The 13727-nt window shown below is 44.3% G+C and overlaps 2 protein-coding genes across 2 annotated transcripts; both read right to left on the reverse strand.

The window, feature by feature from the left end:
* Positions 1–2836, reverse strand: LOC311088060 (uncharacterized protein). Its single transcript, XM_084121709.1, has 4 exons — positions 2520–2836; positions 1576–1707; positions 1161–1298; positions 1–905 (listed from the first exon to the last, which is right to left on the reverse strand). Exons 1-4 carry the CDS (start codon positions 2602–2604, stop codon positions 118–120), a joined length of 1143 nt encoding a protein of 380 aa, XP_083977835.1. The 5' UTR covers positions 2605–2836; the 3' UTR covers positions 1–117.
* A 6875-nt stretch (positions 2837–9711) lies between these two features.
* LOC311088061 (uncharacterized protein) lies at positions 9712–12547 on the reverse strand. The gene is made up of 4 exons (XM_084121710.1): positions 12231–12547; positions 11287–11418; positions 10872–11009; positions 9712–10616 (listed from the first exon to the last, which is right to left on the reverse strand). Exons 1-4 carry the CDS (start codon positions 12313–12315, stop codon positions 9829–9831), a joined length of 1143 nt encoding a protein of 380 aa, XP_083977836.1. The 5' UTR covers positions 12316–12547; the 3' UTR covers positions 9712–9828.
* Positions 12548–13727: the final 1180 nt, after the last annotated feature.

Raw genomic sequence — 13727 nt, forward strand, 5'->3', positions numbered from 1 at the left:
CAAAAAAAGAAAAAAGAAAAAGAGGAAATGGTCTTACAAGTGTGAGATTTATTTGGTGATAAAAGGGGAAAACACCATACATCCAATGGTTAAATCAGCACTGCATGCATAGCCACATTAATTATGGCCAGGACATTGGCCATAAGGGTCAGTTGGCTTTGGAGGTTCAGCTGCAGGCTTCATTGGAGGCGCTGCAGGCTTCACAGGAGGCCTCGGGGGTTCGCCTGCAGGCTTCATTGGAGGCTTGGGCGGTTCGGCCACAGGCTTCATTGGAGGCTTGGGCAGTTCGGCCACAGGCTTCACAGGAGGCTTCGGGGGTTCAGCTGCAGGCTTCATTGGAGGCTTCGGGGGTTCGGCCACAGGCTTCATTGGAGGCTTTACAGGAGGCTTCGGGGGTTCGGCTGCAGGCTTCATTGGAGGCTTCGGGGGTTCGGCTGCAGGCTTCACTGGAGGCTTTGGGGGTTCCACTGCAGGCGTCACTGGCAGTTCGTCTGAAGGCTCCAGAGGTTCGGTAGAAGGCTCCGGCAGTTCAGCAGAAGGCTCCGGCAGTTCTGTAGAAGGCTCCGGCAGTTCGTTAGAAGGCTCCGGCTCTTCGGTAGAAGGCTCCACTGGAGGCTTTGGAGGTTCAGCTGCAGGCTTTCCTGGAGTCTTTGGAGGTTCGGCTGCAGGCTTTCCTGGTGGCTTTGGAGGTTCGGTTGCAGGCTTTCCTGGAGGCTTTGGAGGTTCGGCTGCAGGCTTTCCTGGAGGCTTTGGAGGTTCGGCTGCAGGCTTCCCTGGAGGCTTTGGAGGTTCGGCTGCAGGCTTTCCTGGAGGCTTTGGAGGTTCAACTGCAGGCTTCACTGGAGGCTTTGGAGGTTCGGCTGCAGGCTTTCCTGGAGGCCTCGGCGGTTCGGCTGCAGGCTTCACTGGATGGATACAGATAGTCAACTTCAGTCAGTCCGTTTATAGGCATTCAGTCTCAGATACAGCACAAAACCCAAATACCAAATTTTACACCTTAATTCTTAATCATGATCGTATTATTAATCATTTGAATTAATTTTGTAAAGCCTTCCTGTGCTATTGGCTGAATACTTTTTACATTGAGAACGATTAATTATAAAACAAGACAAACTGAAATGAGGAAGCTGACCCAAACACTAATATAATAACATAAATACCTGCAAATGGATCCATACACTGATGTCCACATCCATTGCTGCAGCATTTCTCATTGTTCGGACAGTCACTGTCATAGTAACACAACTCTGCACACATTCCTGCTCCAGACTTTGTGCTTGGACACTCCCCTGCCTTTGCTGTTATAGAGACACATGACAGAGAAACCACATCACTGAATACTGAATGTCTCATACACTGTATGAAAAAAAAAAAAAAAAAAAAAAAAAAAATCGTAGGAGGATTTACCGGAATATTCAGTCCATCTACTTTATAGTTTCACGTTTAGTTCAATGTGTTACTCACGGTTTCTTTGCAATTATTTGTGAAACTTGCTAGCAATTCCTGAGTGAAAACTTTTTCAGGGTTTTTTTTTTCCTGGAAGATGTATAGCATGCATCAATAATTAAAACTCACTGAAAACAGGCGGCACACACGCGGACCCACAGGGAAATTGACAGCATTTGTGTCCTCCAGAGCAGTCTCTATCAGAAGTGCAATCTCGTCGGGAGGGCACGACCGTCAGCATCGCTGGACACTGACCAGAAACTACAGAAGAGGATCATTAGGGGAGACCAGGAAGTGCTGTAATAGTTTGCTTCAGCATTTGCAAGTCAGGGGTTTTGCAATGAGTCTCAAACTTTATAATATTCACACATTTATCTGCTTCAAGTCAAGTAGCTTAGAAATCTACCATTTTTCACTAAACCACATCAATCAGTTTCAAAGACTGAGAGTGAAGTTACAACCTACCCCACTGTAGTAGAGTGAGTAATAGCGCAATGCTGATAGAAAGCATGGACATCAGTTAATTTGTTGTATACAAATTTACTGGTGTACATCTTCAAAAATGATGCCATCCACATGACCACCCTCATTTCCTTTTAAGCATTTTAATAAGCTACTCAACAGAAAACAAAACAAATATAGAAACCCACTATATATGTAAAATGCAGAGTTATCGGTTATAATTAGCTCCCCACGTTATATTGTAGGCTTATGCATTTCTTAAAACAAACAAAAAAAAGACTTTAGGCAAAAGTTTAAACTCAGGATTGATACAGTCCGGTAACAATTCTGCAGCCATATTATAACACTAATGTTCGTGTTTAACAGTAAACAAAAGTGCCCATTAGTGATTATATGGGTTTTACTTGTGCAATGAAAAATGCATAAACTTATGACAGTTTGCATATTTATACTTTGCTTATTATTAAAACTAAACCAACATACAAAGATGAACTTCCACTTGACGTCTGTACTGTATTTTTGCAAGCAGATGTGTCTGAAATCAAATGTTGTAAGGCACTTTATTTATGCACTTCTTCGGGCTGCGTAATGAAGCTAAAAGAACTTCTCACCTAGGACTCCAGCGTCTGTTGTGCTTAAACAAGCAGACAGACACAATAAAACAGCACTAAACGAGCAGTACACTTGAGCTGTCATCCTCTCGACCTGCAATCTCAAAATCAACTCTGCTGGAAGATGCACTGAATTAGTGAGTCAGGAGGGGCGGACCACAAAACTACAAAGAAAGACCCCTGTTGCTGCATCAAAATATCAGCTGAGTCCCACAACAAACGCTATCAAAAGAGTTTAAAACACTTTATGAAAATGCGTTTTTAAAGATCCAATTGGGGGTCTGGGTAACTCCAACCCTAATGAAAATCATTTGCCTGCAGCTTTCTAATATAGCCTAATCTTGAAGCCCTTGATTAGCTTGTTCAGGTGTGTTTGATTAGGGTTGGATCTGCAGTGGTCAGGTGGTGCAGTGGTCAGGTGGTACAGCGATCACGTGGTACAAGTCAGAGTTCTACCACAAGTTACAAGTTGTAATTAAGACTAAACTCCTACACCTAAGGCTGCGGACATATATTGGAAAATATAGGCTAAGGGGAGCCTTAATGTAGACTATCTTTATCACCAGTGGGAGGCAGCAATGCACTAGTAGTGCCTAGTCTGCCGGAAAGGAATAGAAGAAGAAGAAGAAGAAGAAGAAACTCCTACACCTAAACTCTCCAGGAAATGGATCTCTACTGGAGACGAGCATAAATCTGCATAAATCAATCTTGCTGATTGATTTGCGATGTGAATCCATGCAAGTAATTATGATTGAAAACAATGTTTCCAGCCACTGAATATAGTGGAATACACAGCCATGGTTATATCATAGCCAATTTAAAGGAGCCGTATGTAAGATTGTGGCCAAAACTGGTACTGCAATCACTTTCAAATTACTGTAGAACAGTGTATCCCCTCCCCCTCCCCCCTGACTCGAGGTTGCCAGATAGGCTGCAGAATCCAGCACGAACGTTTGTAGCTGCAGCTGTGGTAACTAGAGCTGAGCTGGCAACCCGGATGCAGAAACACTACTGACTTCGTGATTGGTAGATAGGTGGAGGGTGGCGCTTCAGGCCAAAACACAACATGACAACATCAACATCAGTTGAGGGCTGCAACTTCACTTTTTAAATGACAATATCCTGGCCGTACTACTGTTGTCAGTGATATAAGTATTTGAAATGAACATGATTTCTTAATGTCTAGTGACATATCAGGGCCATTTTATGATTAATTGAAATACATTTCTTACATACAGCTCCTTTAAATATAAGAACTTAAATCAACCCTAAATGTATTCACAAAATAAATGGGCAGCAGTTTCTTCAAAAAGACCACAAAATGAGCAAGTTTAATCAATATCAAGATATTTACAGATAGATGAATTAAACGTGTCGTTCAAATCTTTTAAGTTGTTGCGCGTGTGATAACGCGTCGTAGGTCACATGATAACGTCAACATGGCAGATGTCCGGTTCGCATTCATACTCAACGAGATCTGGCTATAAAGTACCTACTCTTTTAGCGCTTGTTAAGTAAGTACTTATTGAAATTAAGTACCTACTCATTGAGTATGCGGTTTCGAACGCAGCCACAGATTTTCTGAACGAACAAGCGGGATGTGGAAGTTGCTCTTTATTTGGGATAAAACATGTATATAAGTGAAGAAGCCTTAGCAGAGGATGGTTTCGATCCATCGACCTCTGGGTTATGGGCCCAGCACGCTTCCGCTGCGCCACTCTGCTGTAAACCACCCCAGATGGGACTCGAACCCACAATCCCTGGCTTAGGAGGCCAGTGCCTTATCCATTAGGCCACTGGGGCTGATAAAAACCTATGCTCATGTGCCCCCATTACTTTGGCTTCAGTGACAACAACAGCATCGGCATTTAAACAAGGCCAGCACACAAAGTAATCCGGATGAACGACGACTTTGACAGGCCACTGGTGCATGACTCGCTTGCCCTACTAATTCTCCATCTCATTCAGGTGACTTAGTCAATGAGGCGTTTGAATAAGGCATACACACAGATTTTCTGAACGAACAAGCGGGATGTAGAAGTTGCTCTTTATTTGGGATAAAACATGTATATAAGTGAAGAAGCCTTAGCAGAGAATGGTTTCGATCCATCGACCTCTGGGTTATGGGCCCAGCACGCTTCCGCTGCGCCACTCTGCTCACCATAGAAAAACTCCAATTCACAGGTGTTTTCATAAGGATTTGTGTTTAGGCACACATGAAGAGCACATGTATGAGCTTATCTTCAATTAAGAACACAGCATGTTTATAAGTGAAGCAGTCTTAGCAGAGGATGGTTTCGATCCATCGACCTCTGGGTTATGGGCCCAGCACGCTTCCGCTGCGCCACTCTGCTCGCCATAGAAGAACTCCAATTCACAGGTGTTTTCATAAGGACTTGTGTTTAGGCACACATGAAGAGCACATGTGTGAGCTTATCTTCAAGTAAGAACACAGCATGTTTATAAGTGAAGCAGTCTTAGCAGAGGATGGTTTCGATCCATCGACCTCTGGGTTATGGGCCCAGCACGCTTCCGCTGCGCCACTCTGCTCCTGATAACAAAGCTGCCATACCCACAACTTTTCAAAAGGACTTGCGTTTAGGCACATTTGAAATGCTCCTGTCATAAATTGGATCAGGTGAAAAATAAAGAGTGTTTTAGCATAGAGTTGAGGCAACTTTTCTTCAAGTAGGAGCAGAGCATGCATTTAAGTAAAAAAAGGTTTAGCAGAGGATGGTTTCGATCCATCGACCTCTGGGTTATGGGCCCAGCACGCTTCCGCTGCGCCACTCTGCTGCTGACAACAAAATTGCCATACCCTACTGTTTTCAATAGGACTTGCGTGTAGGCCCACTTGAAGTGCTCTTCTGTCATCTATTAGAACATGTGAAAACTACAGAGGGTTTTAGCACACAGCTGAGGTGACTTTTCTCCAAGTAGGAACAGAGCATGTAAATAAGTAATGCAGTCCTAGCAGAGAATGGTTTCGATCCATCGATCTCTGGGTTATGGGCCCAGCACGCTTCCGCTGCGCCACTCTGCTGTAAACCACCCCAGATGGGACTCGAACCCACAATCCCTGGCTTAGGAGGCCAGTGCCTTATCGGTCACTGGGGCTGATAAAAACCTGCGCTCATGTGCCCCCATTACTTTGGCTTCAGTGACAACAACAGCATAGGCATTTAAACAAGGCCAGCACACAATGTAATCCGGATGACCGACTACTTCGACAGGCCACTGGGGCATGACTCGCTTGCCCTACTAATTCTCCATCTCATTCAGGTGGCTTAGTCAATGAAGCGTTTGAGTAAGGCATACACACAGATTTTCTGAACGAACAAGCGGGATGTGGAAGTTGCTCTTTATTTGGGATAAAACATGTATATAAGTGAAGAAGCCTTAGCAGAGGATGGTTTCGGTCCATCGACCTCTGGGTTATGCGCCCAGTACGCTTCTGCTGCACCACTCTGCTCCTGATAACAAAATTGCCATACCCACAACTTTTCAAAAGGACTTGCGTTTAGGCACATTTGAAGTGCTCCTGTCATAAATTAGATCAGGTGAAAAATACAGAGTGTTTTAGCATAGAGTTGAGGCAACTTTTCTTCAAGTAGGAGCAGAGCATGTATTTAAGTAAAAAAAGTTTAGCAGAGGATGGTTTCGATCCATCGACCTCTGGGTTATGGGCCCAGCACGCTTCCGCTGCGCCATGAATGAATTGAATGAATTGATTCATTTGATTCTGCTCCTGACATCAAAATTGCCTTACCCTACTGTTTTCAAAAGGACTTGCATGTAGGCACACTTGAAGCGCTCTTCTGTCATCTATTAGAACATGTGAAAACTACAGAGGATTTTAGCACAGCTGAGGCGACTTTTCTCCAAGTAGGAACAGAGAATGTACATAAGTAAAGCAGTCCTAGCAGAGGATGGGTTCAATCCATCAACCTCTGGGTTATGGGCCCAGCACACATCCGCTGCGCCACTCTTGTGTAAACCACCCCAGATGGGACTCGAGCTCTGCTGTAAACCACCCTGCTGTAAACCACCCCAGATGGGACTTGAACCCACAATCCCTGGCTTAGGAGGCCAGTGCCTTATCCAGTAGGCCACTGGGGCTGATAAAAACCTGCGCTCATGTGCCCCCATTACTTTGGCTTCAGTGACAACAACAGCATCTGCATTTAAACAAGGCCAGCACACAAAGTAATCCGGATGAACGACGACTTTGACAGGCCACTGGTGCATGACTCGCTTGCCCTACTAATTCTCCATCTCATTCAGGTGGCTTAGTCAATGAGGCGTTTGAATAAGGCATACACACAGATTTTCTGAACGAACAAGCGGGATGTGGAAGTTGCTCTTTATTTGGGATAAAACATGTATATAAGTGAAGAAGCCTTAGCAGAGGATGGTTTCGGTCCATCGACCTCTGGGTTATGGGCCCAGCACGCTTCCGCTGCGCCACTCTGCTGTAAACCACCCCAGATGGGACTCGAACCCACAATCCCTGGCTTAGGAGGCCAGTGCCTTATCGGTCACTGGGGCTGATAAAAACCTGCGCTCATGTGCCCCCATTACTTTGGCTTCAGTGACAACAACAGCATCAGCATTTAAACAAGGCCAGCACACAAAGTAATCCGGATGAACGACTACTTCGACAGGCCACTGGGGCATGACTCGCTTGCCCTACTAATTCTCCATCTCATTCAGGTGGCTTAGTCAATGAGGCGTTTGAATAAGGCATACACTATGCCACTCGGACAGGTGTGCCAAAACACTTATTTATAAACTAAGGACGTCTTCGCCTACACAAAAACCTGCTCACTTCAGGCTTGAAAAGAGATGTGGGTTGCCCAATTTTCCGTTTTAGAGAAAAAAGGAGTTTGTACAAAGCTCATGGATGGCACAATTCCTGTCGCAAACAGACAAAGTGACAAGGAGCCACGTAGTCGGCAGGGTTCGAACCTGCGCGGGGAGACCCCAATGGATTTCGAGTCCATCGCCTTAACCTCTCGGCCACGACTACTCCCACCAGTGAGTCACATGCTCAGAGAACACCGGGGCCAACTATCAATGTGGATGGCGAAAATATTGTGTTGGCAAAAAGGAGTTCAACAATGTCTTCACCTACACGAAAAGATGCCATCATCCGGATTTGGACTGGGGATGCTGCGGGCACAACGCAGAGTACTAAATGCTATACAGAGTAAGCAATCTTTCCACTTGCCCCGGGCCTGCACATACAGAGTCAACGGCAAGCTTCAGCTGAGTTCTCTCAATGTCCCCCACCACTGCTTGCTTAGACAGTAGGGACTTTAAGCAACAGCCTCTGGTGGAACGGCATTCTGCCGTTCTATTGTGCACGTGCGACGTTCTACTGTAACCGTCTACCACGTGAGAACAGCTGATTTGCCGTAGTCGTTACTACGTGACAGATTAAGAATATTAATGTTATGTTTTAGGTTATGTGGCATTGTAATCATTTCTGTATATCATTAAATGCCAAAAGCAACCCTTCTCTTCCTTTTTAAAATCACTTCCTTTTTTTGTATTTTGTCTGATGATTAAATTACCCCTACGCCGTCCTCTTTACTGTCGCTTAGTGATTTTTACGCTCTTTAGCTCTTTGCCATTGCCGGAACGGCAGTGTTGGGCAATCCGCAGCTGTTGCTTAAAGTCCCTAGTAACCAAGCATTACAGCAGGCAAAACAACACCAAATGCTGGGAAATAACCCCGGCACATCTTATCTTGAAGAGGAAGACCACCTCTCTCAAAGGCTGGGAAGAGCACAGCAAGAGATTAGGGGAGGTTTCCTTGAACCCTGGACCCTCAGATTAAAAGTCTGATGCGCTACCATTTGAGCTAGCCGGGCTTTTGCCAGGGAACAGCCACCCTAGGGATATAACAGCACTTTCTCCTTAAAGTGTTCATGCTTTGTCAGCTTAAAGTTTGTGGTATTAAAGGATGAAGACCACAATTTATAAAGGGACGAGAGAGATAGGCTGCTCCTTCCAAAGCTAGGAACACTGCCATTGAAAGAGTGGAGTTTTTTTTCATGGCATGTTGCTAACTCTAAGGTGGTTTCGACAAAAGAGCACTTGGGACATAATGAGTAGGTTTCTGTTTGACTTTTCTAAGAGAGAACGAATGCAACATTTCAAAACACTAATATCCAAGATTCTCCATAAAATATAATGCGGCGACTCTTGAGCTGCACAACATGAAGGCTGTGAAGTTGTCGGGGGATGCCAAAGCCATTGCTCCGACAGCCTGAATAGAATGGCCAAAATCACATATGATCTGGGCCTTTTGAAACGATGCCCACTTCAGGCTTGAAAAGAGCCCAATGTCCGTGTTAGAAAAAAAAAAAAGCAGCTCGTACAAAGCTCCTAGATGTCACAATTCCTGTCGCAAACAGACAAAGAGCCACACAGTCGGCAGGGTTCGAACCTGCGCGGGGAGACCCCAATGGAATTCAAGTCCATCACCATAACCTCTCAGCCACGACTACTCCTGCCACTTCTCGCGTGGGTTTGGTTGTATAGTCATGCACTGTGAAACTGTCGTCGGTGCATCGTGCACACAGCAGCAACTGAACGTTACCCCAGATAGCCGTGCAGTGTGAAAAGAACAGGGACCCGACTACTTTGAAAATTGTGCAGTGTGAACTCGGCATTACAGGCATTCAGAACTCATTTGGTCGCAGGCAACTAAAGGGATCATCTGTTAAGAGGCTTGAAGTTGCAACTTCCTAAATTAAAACAACCACTAGAAGACAATTTCACTAAAATGCTTCAGAATGCAGAAGACTATTGGTCAATAGACAATACTGGTTGAAACTTCACAGAATTCATAGAATTGTTCGTCCAATCATTGCATTTGGATTCAGACGTTTCCATGTCAACACCATCAACGCCGAAATGAATCTGCATCAGTCAGGTGGTACAACTAGCGCACTGCAATTTGTTTACATTCATTATCACCGTAATGTTATGCATTTTAGACATGAGGCAATTTAGTGCAGTCTTTCAACCTGTGACACTTTACAGACTCTGCTGTGTGCGTTCAAGCATTTTGAAAGAGGCGTGGCTTTGGAGAGTGGGATCTCACGCATTGATTCCAATGAGCCATTATGTGAGAGAACAGCCAAACTAACACTGGAATACAAAAATCTAATTCCTTGTTTTCCAAAAAAAGAAAAAAGAAAAAGAGGAAATGGTCTTACAAGTGTGAGATTTATTTGGTGATAAAAGGGGAAAACACCATACATCCAATGGTTAAATCAGCACTGCATGCATAGCCACATTAATTATGGCCAGGACATTGGCCATAAGGGTCAGTTGGCTTTGGAGGTTCAGCTGCAGGCTTCATTGGAGGCGCTGCAGGCTTCACAGGAGGCCTCGGGGGTTCGCCTGCAGGCTTCATTGGAGGCTTGGGCGGTTCGGCCACAGGCTTCATTGGAGGCTTGGGCAGTTCGGCCACAGGCTTCACAGGAGGCTTCGGGGGTTCAGCTGCAGGCTTCATTGGAGGCTTCGGGGGTTCGGCCACAGGCTTCATTGGAGGCTTTACAGGAGGCTTCGGGGGTTCGGCTGCAGGCTTCATTGGAGGCTTCGGGGGTTCGGCTGCAGGCTTCACTGGAGGCTTTGGGGGTTCCACTGCAGGCGTCACTGGCAGTTCGTCTGAAGGCTCCAGAGGTTCGGTAGAAGGCTCCGGCAGTTCAGCAGAAGGCTCCGGCAGTTCTGTAGAAGGCTCCGGCAGTTCGTTAGAAGGCTCCGGCTCTTCGGTAGAAGGCTCCACTGGAGGCTTTGGAGGTTCAGCTGCAGGCTTTCCTGGAGTCTTTGGAGGTTCGGCTGCAGGCTTTCCTGGTGGCTTTGGAGGTTCGGTTGCAGGCTTTCCTGGAGGCTTTGGAGGTTCGGCTGCAGGCTTTCCTGGAGGCTTTGGAGGTTCGGCTGCAGGCTTCCCTGGAGGCTTTGGAGGTTCGGCTGCAGGCTTTCCTGGAGGCTTTGGAGGTTCAACTGCAGGCTTCACTGGAGGCTTTGGAGGTTCGGCTGCAGGCTTTCCTGGAGGCCTCGGCGGTTCGGCTGCAGGCTTCACTGGATGGATACAGATAGTCAACTTCAGTCAGTCCGTTTATAGGCATTCAGTCTCAGATACAGCACAAAACCCAAATACCAAATTTTACACCTTAATTCTTAATCATGATCGTATTATTAATCATTTGAATTAATTTTGTAAAGCCTTCCTGTGCTATTGGCTGAATACTTTTTACATTGAGAACGATTAATTATAAAACAAGACAAACTGAAATGAGGAAGCTGACCCAAACACTAATATAATAACATAAATACCTGCAAATGGATCCATACACTGATGTCCACATCCATTGCTGCAGCATTTCTCATTGTTCGGACAGTCACTGTCATAGTAACACAACTCTGCACACATTCCTGCTCCAGACTTTGTGCTTGGACACTCCCCTGCCTTTGCTGTTATAGAGACACATGACAGAGAAACCACATCACTGAATACTGAATGTCTCATACACTGTATGAAAAAAAAAAAAAAAAAAAAAAAAAAAATCGTAGGAGGATTTACCGGAATATTCAGTCCATCTACTTTATAGTTTCACGTTTAGTTCAATGTGTTACTCACGGTTTCTTTGCAATTATTTGTGAAACTTGCTAGCAATTCCTGAGTGAAAACTTTTTCAGGGTTTTTTTTTTCCTGGAAGATGTATAGCATGCATCAATAATTAAAACTCACTGAAAACAGGCGGCACACACGCGGACCCACAGGGAAATTGACAGCATTTGTGTCCTCCAGAGCAGTCTCTATCAGAAGTGCAATCTCGTCGGGAGGGCACGACCGTCAGCATCGCTGGACACTGACCAGAAACTACAGAAGAGGATCATTAGGGGAGACCAGGAAGTGCTGTAATAGTTTGCTTCAGCATTTGCAAGTCAGGGGTTTTGCAATGAGTCTCAAACTTTATAATATTCACACATTTATCTGCTTCAAGTCAAGTAGCTTAGAAATCTACCATTTTTCACTAAACCACATCAATCAGTTTCAAAGACTGAGAGTGAAGTTACAACCTACCCCACTGTAGTAGAGTGAGTAATAGCGCAATGCTGATAGAAAGCATGGACATCAGTTAATTTGTTGTATACAAATTTACTGGTGTACATCTTCAAAAATGATGCCATCCACATGACCACCCTCATTTCCTTTTAAGCATTTTAATAAGCTACTCAACAGAAAACAAAACAAATATAGAAACCCACTATATATGTAAAATGCAGAGTTATCGGTTATAATTAGCTCCCCACGTTATATTGTAGGCTTATGCATTTCTTAAAACAAACAAAAAAAAGACTTTAGGCAAAAGTTTAAACTCAGGATTGATACAGTCCGGTAACAATTCTGCAGCCATATTATAACACTAATGTTCGTGTTTAACAGTAAACAAAAGTGCCCATTAGTGATTATATGGGTTTTACTTGTGCAATGAAAAATGCATAAACTTATGACAGTTTGCATATTTATACTTTGCTTATTATTAAAACTAAACCAACATACAAAGATGAACTTCCACTTGACGTCTGTACTGTATTTTTGCAAGCAGATGTGTCTGAAATCAAATGTTGTAAGGCACTTTATTTATGCACTTCTTCGGGCTGCGTAATGAAGCTAAAAGAACTTCTCACCTAGGACTCCAGCGTCTGTTGTGCTTAAACAAGCAGACAGACACAATAAAACAGCACTAAACGAGCAGTACACTTGAGCTGTCATCCTCTCGACCTGCAATCTCAAAATCAACTCTGCTGGAAGATGCACTGAATTAGTGAGTCAGGAGGGGCGGACCACAAAACTACAAAGAAAGACCCCTGTTGCTGCATCAAAATATCAGCTGAGTCCCACAACAAACGCTATCAAAAGAGTTTAAAACACTTTATGAAAATGCGTTTTTAAAGATCCAATTGGGGGTCTGGGTAACTCCAACCCTAATGAAAATCATTTGCCTGCAGCTTTCTAATATAGCCTAATCTTGAAGCCCTTGATTAGCTTGTTCAGGTGTGTTTGATTAGGGTTGGATCTGCAGTGGTCAGGTGGTGCAGTGGTCAGGTGGTACAGCGATCACGTGGTACAAGTCAGAGTTCTACCACAAGTTACAAGTTGTAATTAAGACTAAACTCCTACACCTAAGGCTGCGGACATATATTGGAAAATATAGGCTAAGGGGAGCCTTAATGTAGACTATCTTTATCACCAGTGGGAGGCAGCAATGCACTAGTAGTGCCTAGTCTGCCGGAAAGGAATAGAAGAAGAAGAAGAAGAAGAAGAAACTCCTACACCTAAACTCTCCAGGAAATGGATCTCTACTGGAGACGAGCATAAATCTGCATAAATCAATCTTGCTGATTGATTTGCGATGTGAATCCATGCAAGTAATTATGATTGAAAACAATGTTTCCAGCCACTGAATATAGTGGAATACACAGCCATGGTTATATCATAGCCAATTTAAAGGAGCCGTATGTAAGATTGTGGCCAAAACTGGTACTGCAATCACTTTCAAATTACTGTAGAACAGTGTATCCCCTCCCCCTCCCCCCTGACTCGAGGTTGCCAGATAGGCTGCAGAATCCAGCACGAACGTTTGTAGCTGCAGCTGTGGTAACTAGAGCTGAGCTGGCAACCCGGATGCAGAAACACTACTGACTTCGTGATTGGTAGATAGGTGGAGGGTGGCGCTTCAGGCCAAAACACAACATGACAACATCAACATCAGTTGAGGGCTGCAACTTCACTTTTTAAATGACAATATCCTGGCCGTACTACTGTTGTCAGTGATATAAGTATTTGAAATGAACATGATTTCTTAATGTCTAGTGACATATCAGGGCCATTTTATGATTAATTGAAATACATTTCTTACATACAGCTCCTTTAAATATAAGAACTTAAATCAACCCTAAATGTATTCACAAAATAAATGGGCAGCAGTTTCTTCAAAAAGACCACAAAATGAGCAAGTTTAATCAATATCAAGATATTTACAGATAGATGAATTAAACGTGTCGTTCAAATCTTTTAAGTTGTTGCGCGTGTGATAACGCGTCGTAGGTCACATGATAACGTCAACATGGCAGATGTCCGGTTCGCATTCATACTCAACGAGATCTGGCTATAAAGTACCTACT

This window comes from Abramis brama, assembly GCF_963993115.1.
Source record: "Abramis brama genome assembly, chromosome: 8".
In the NCBI taxonomy this organism is placed as follows: domain Eukaryota; kingdom Metazoa; phylum Chordata; class Actinopteri; order Cypriniformes; family Leuciscidae; genus Abramis; species Abramis brama.

Excerpts from the sequence above, each read along its gene's own strand:
- LOC311088060 (XM_084121709.1), bottom strand. The coding sequence starts at position 2,604 with ATGACAGCTCAAGTGTACTGCTCGTTTAGTGCTGTTTTATTGTGTCTG. Across the intron at positions 1,708-2,519 it reads AACAGACGCTGGAGTCCTAG|TTTCTGGTCAGTGTCCAGCG; the intron begins GTGAGAAGTTCT and ends CCTCTTCTGTAG. Across the intron at positions 906-1,160 it reads GTGTATGGATCCATTTGCAG|TGAAGCCTGCAGCCGAACCG; the intron begins GTATTTATGTTA and ends GTATCCATCCAG.
- LOC311088061 (XM_084121710.1), bottom strand. The coding sequence starts at position 12,315 with ATGACAGCTCAAGTGTACTGCTCGTTTAGTGCTGTTTTATTGTGTCTG. Across the intron at positions 11,419-12,230 it reads AACAGACGCTGGAGTCCTAG|TTTCTGGTCAGTGTCCAGCG; the intron begins GTGAGAAGTTCT and ends CCTCTTCTGTAG. Across the intron at positions 10,617-10,871 it reads GTGTATGGATCCATTTGCAG|TGAAGCCTGCAGCCGAACCG; the intron begins GTATTTATGTTA and ends GTATCCATCCAG.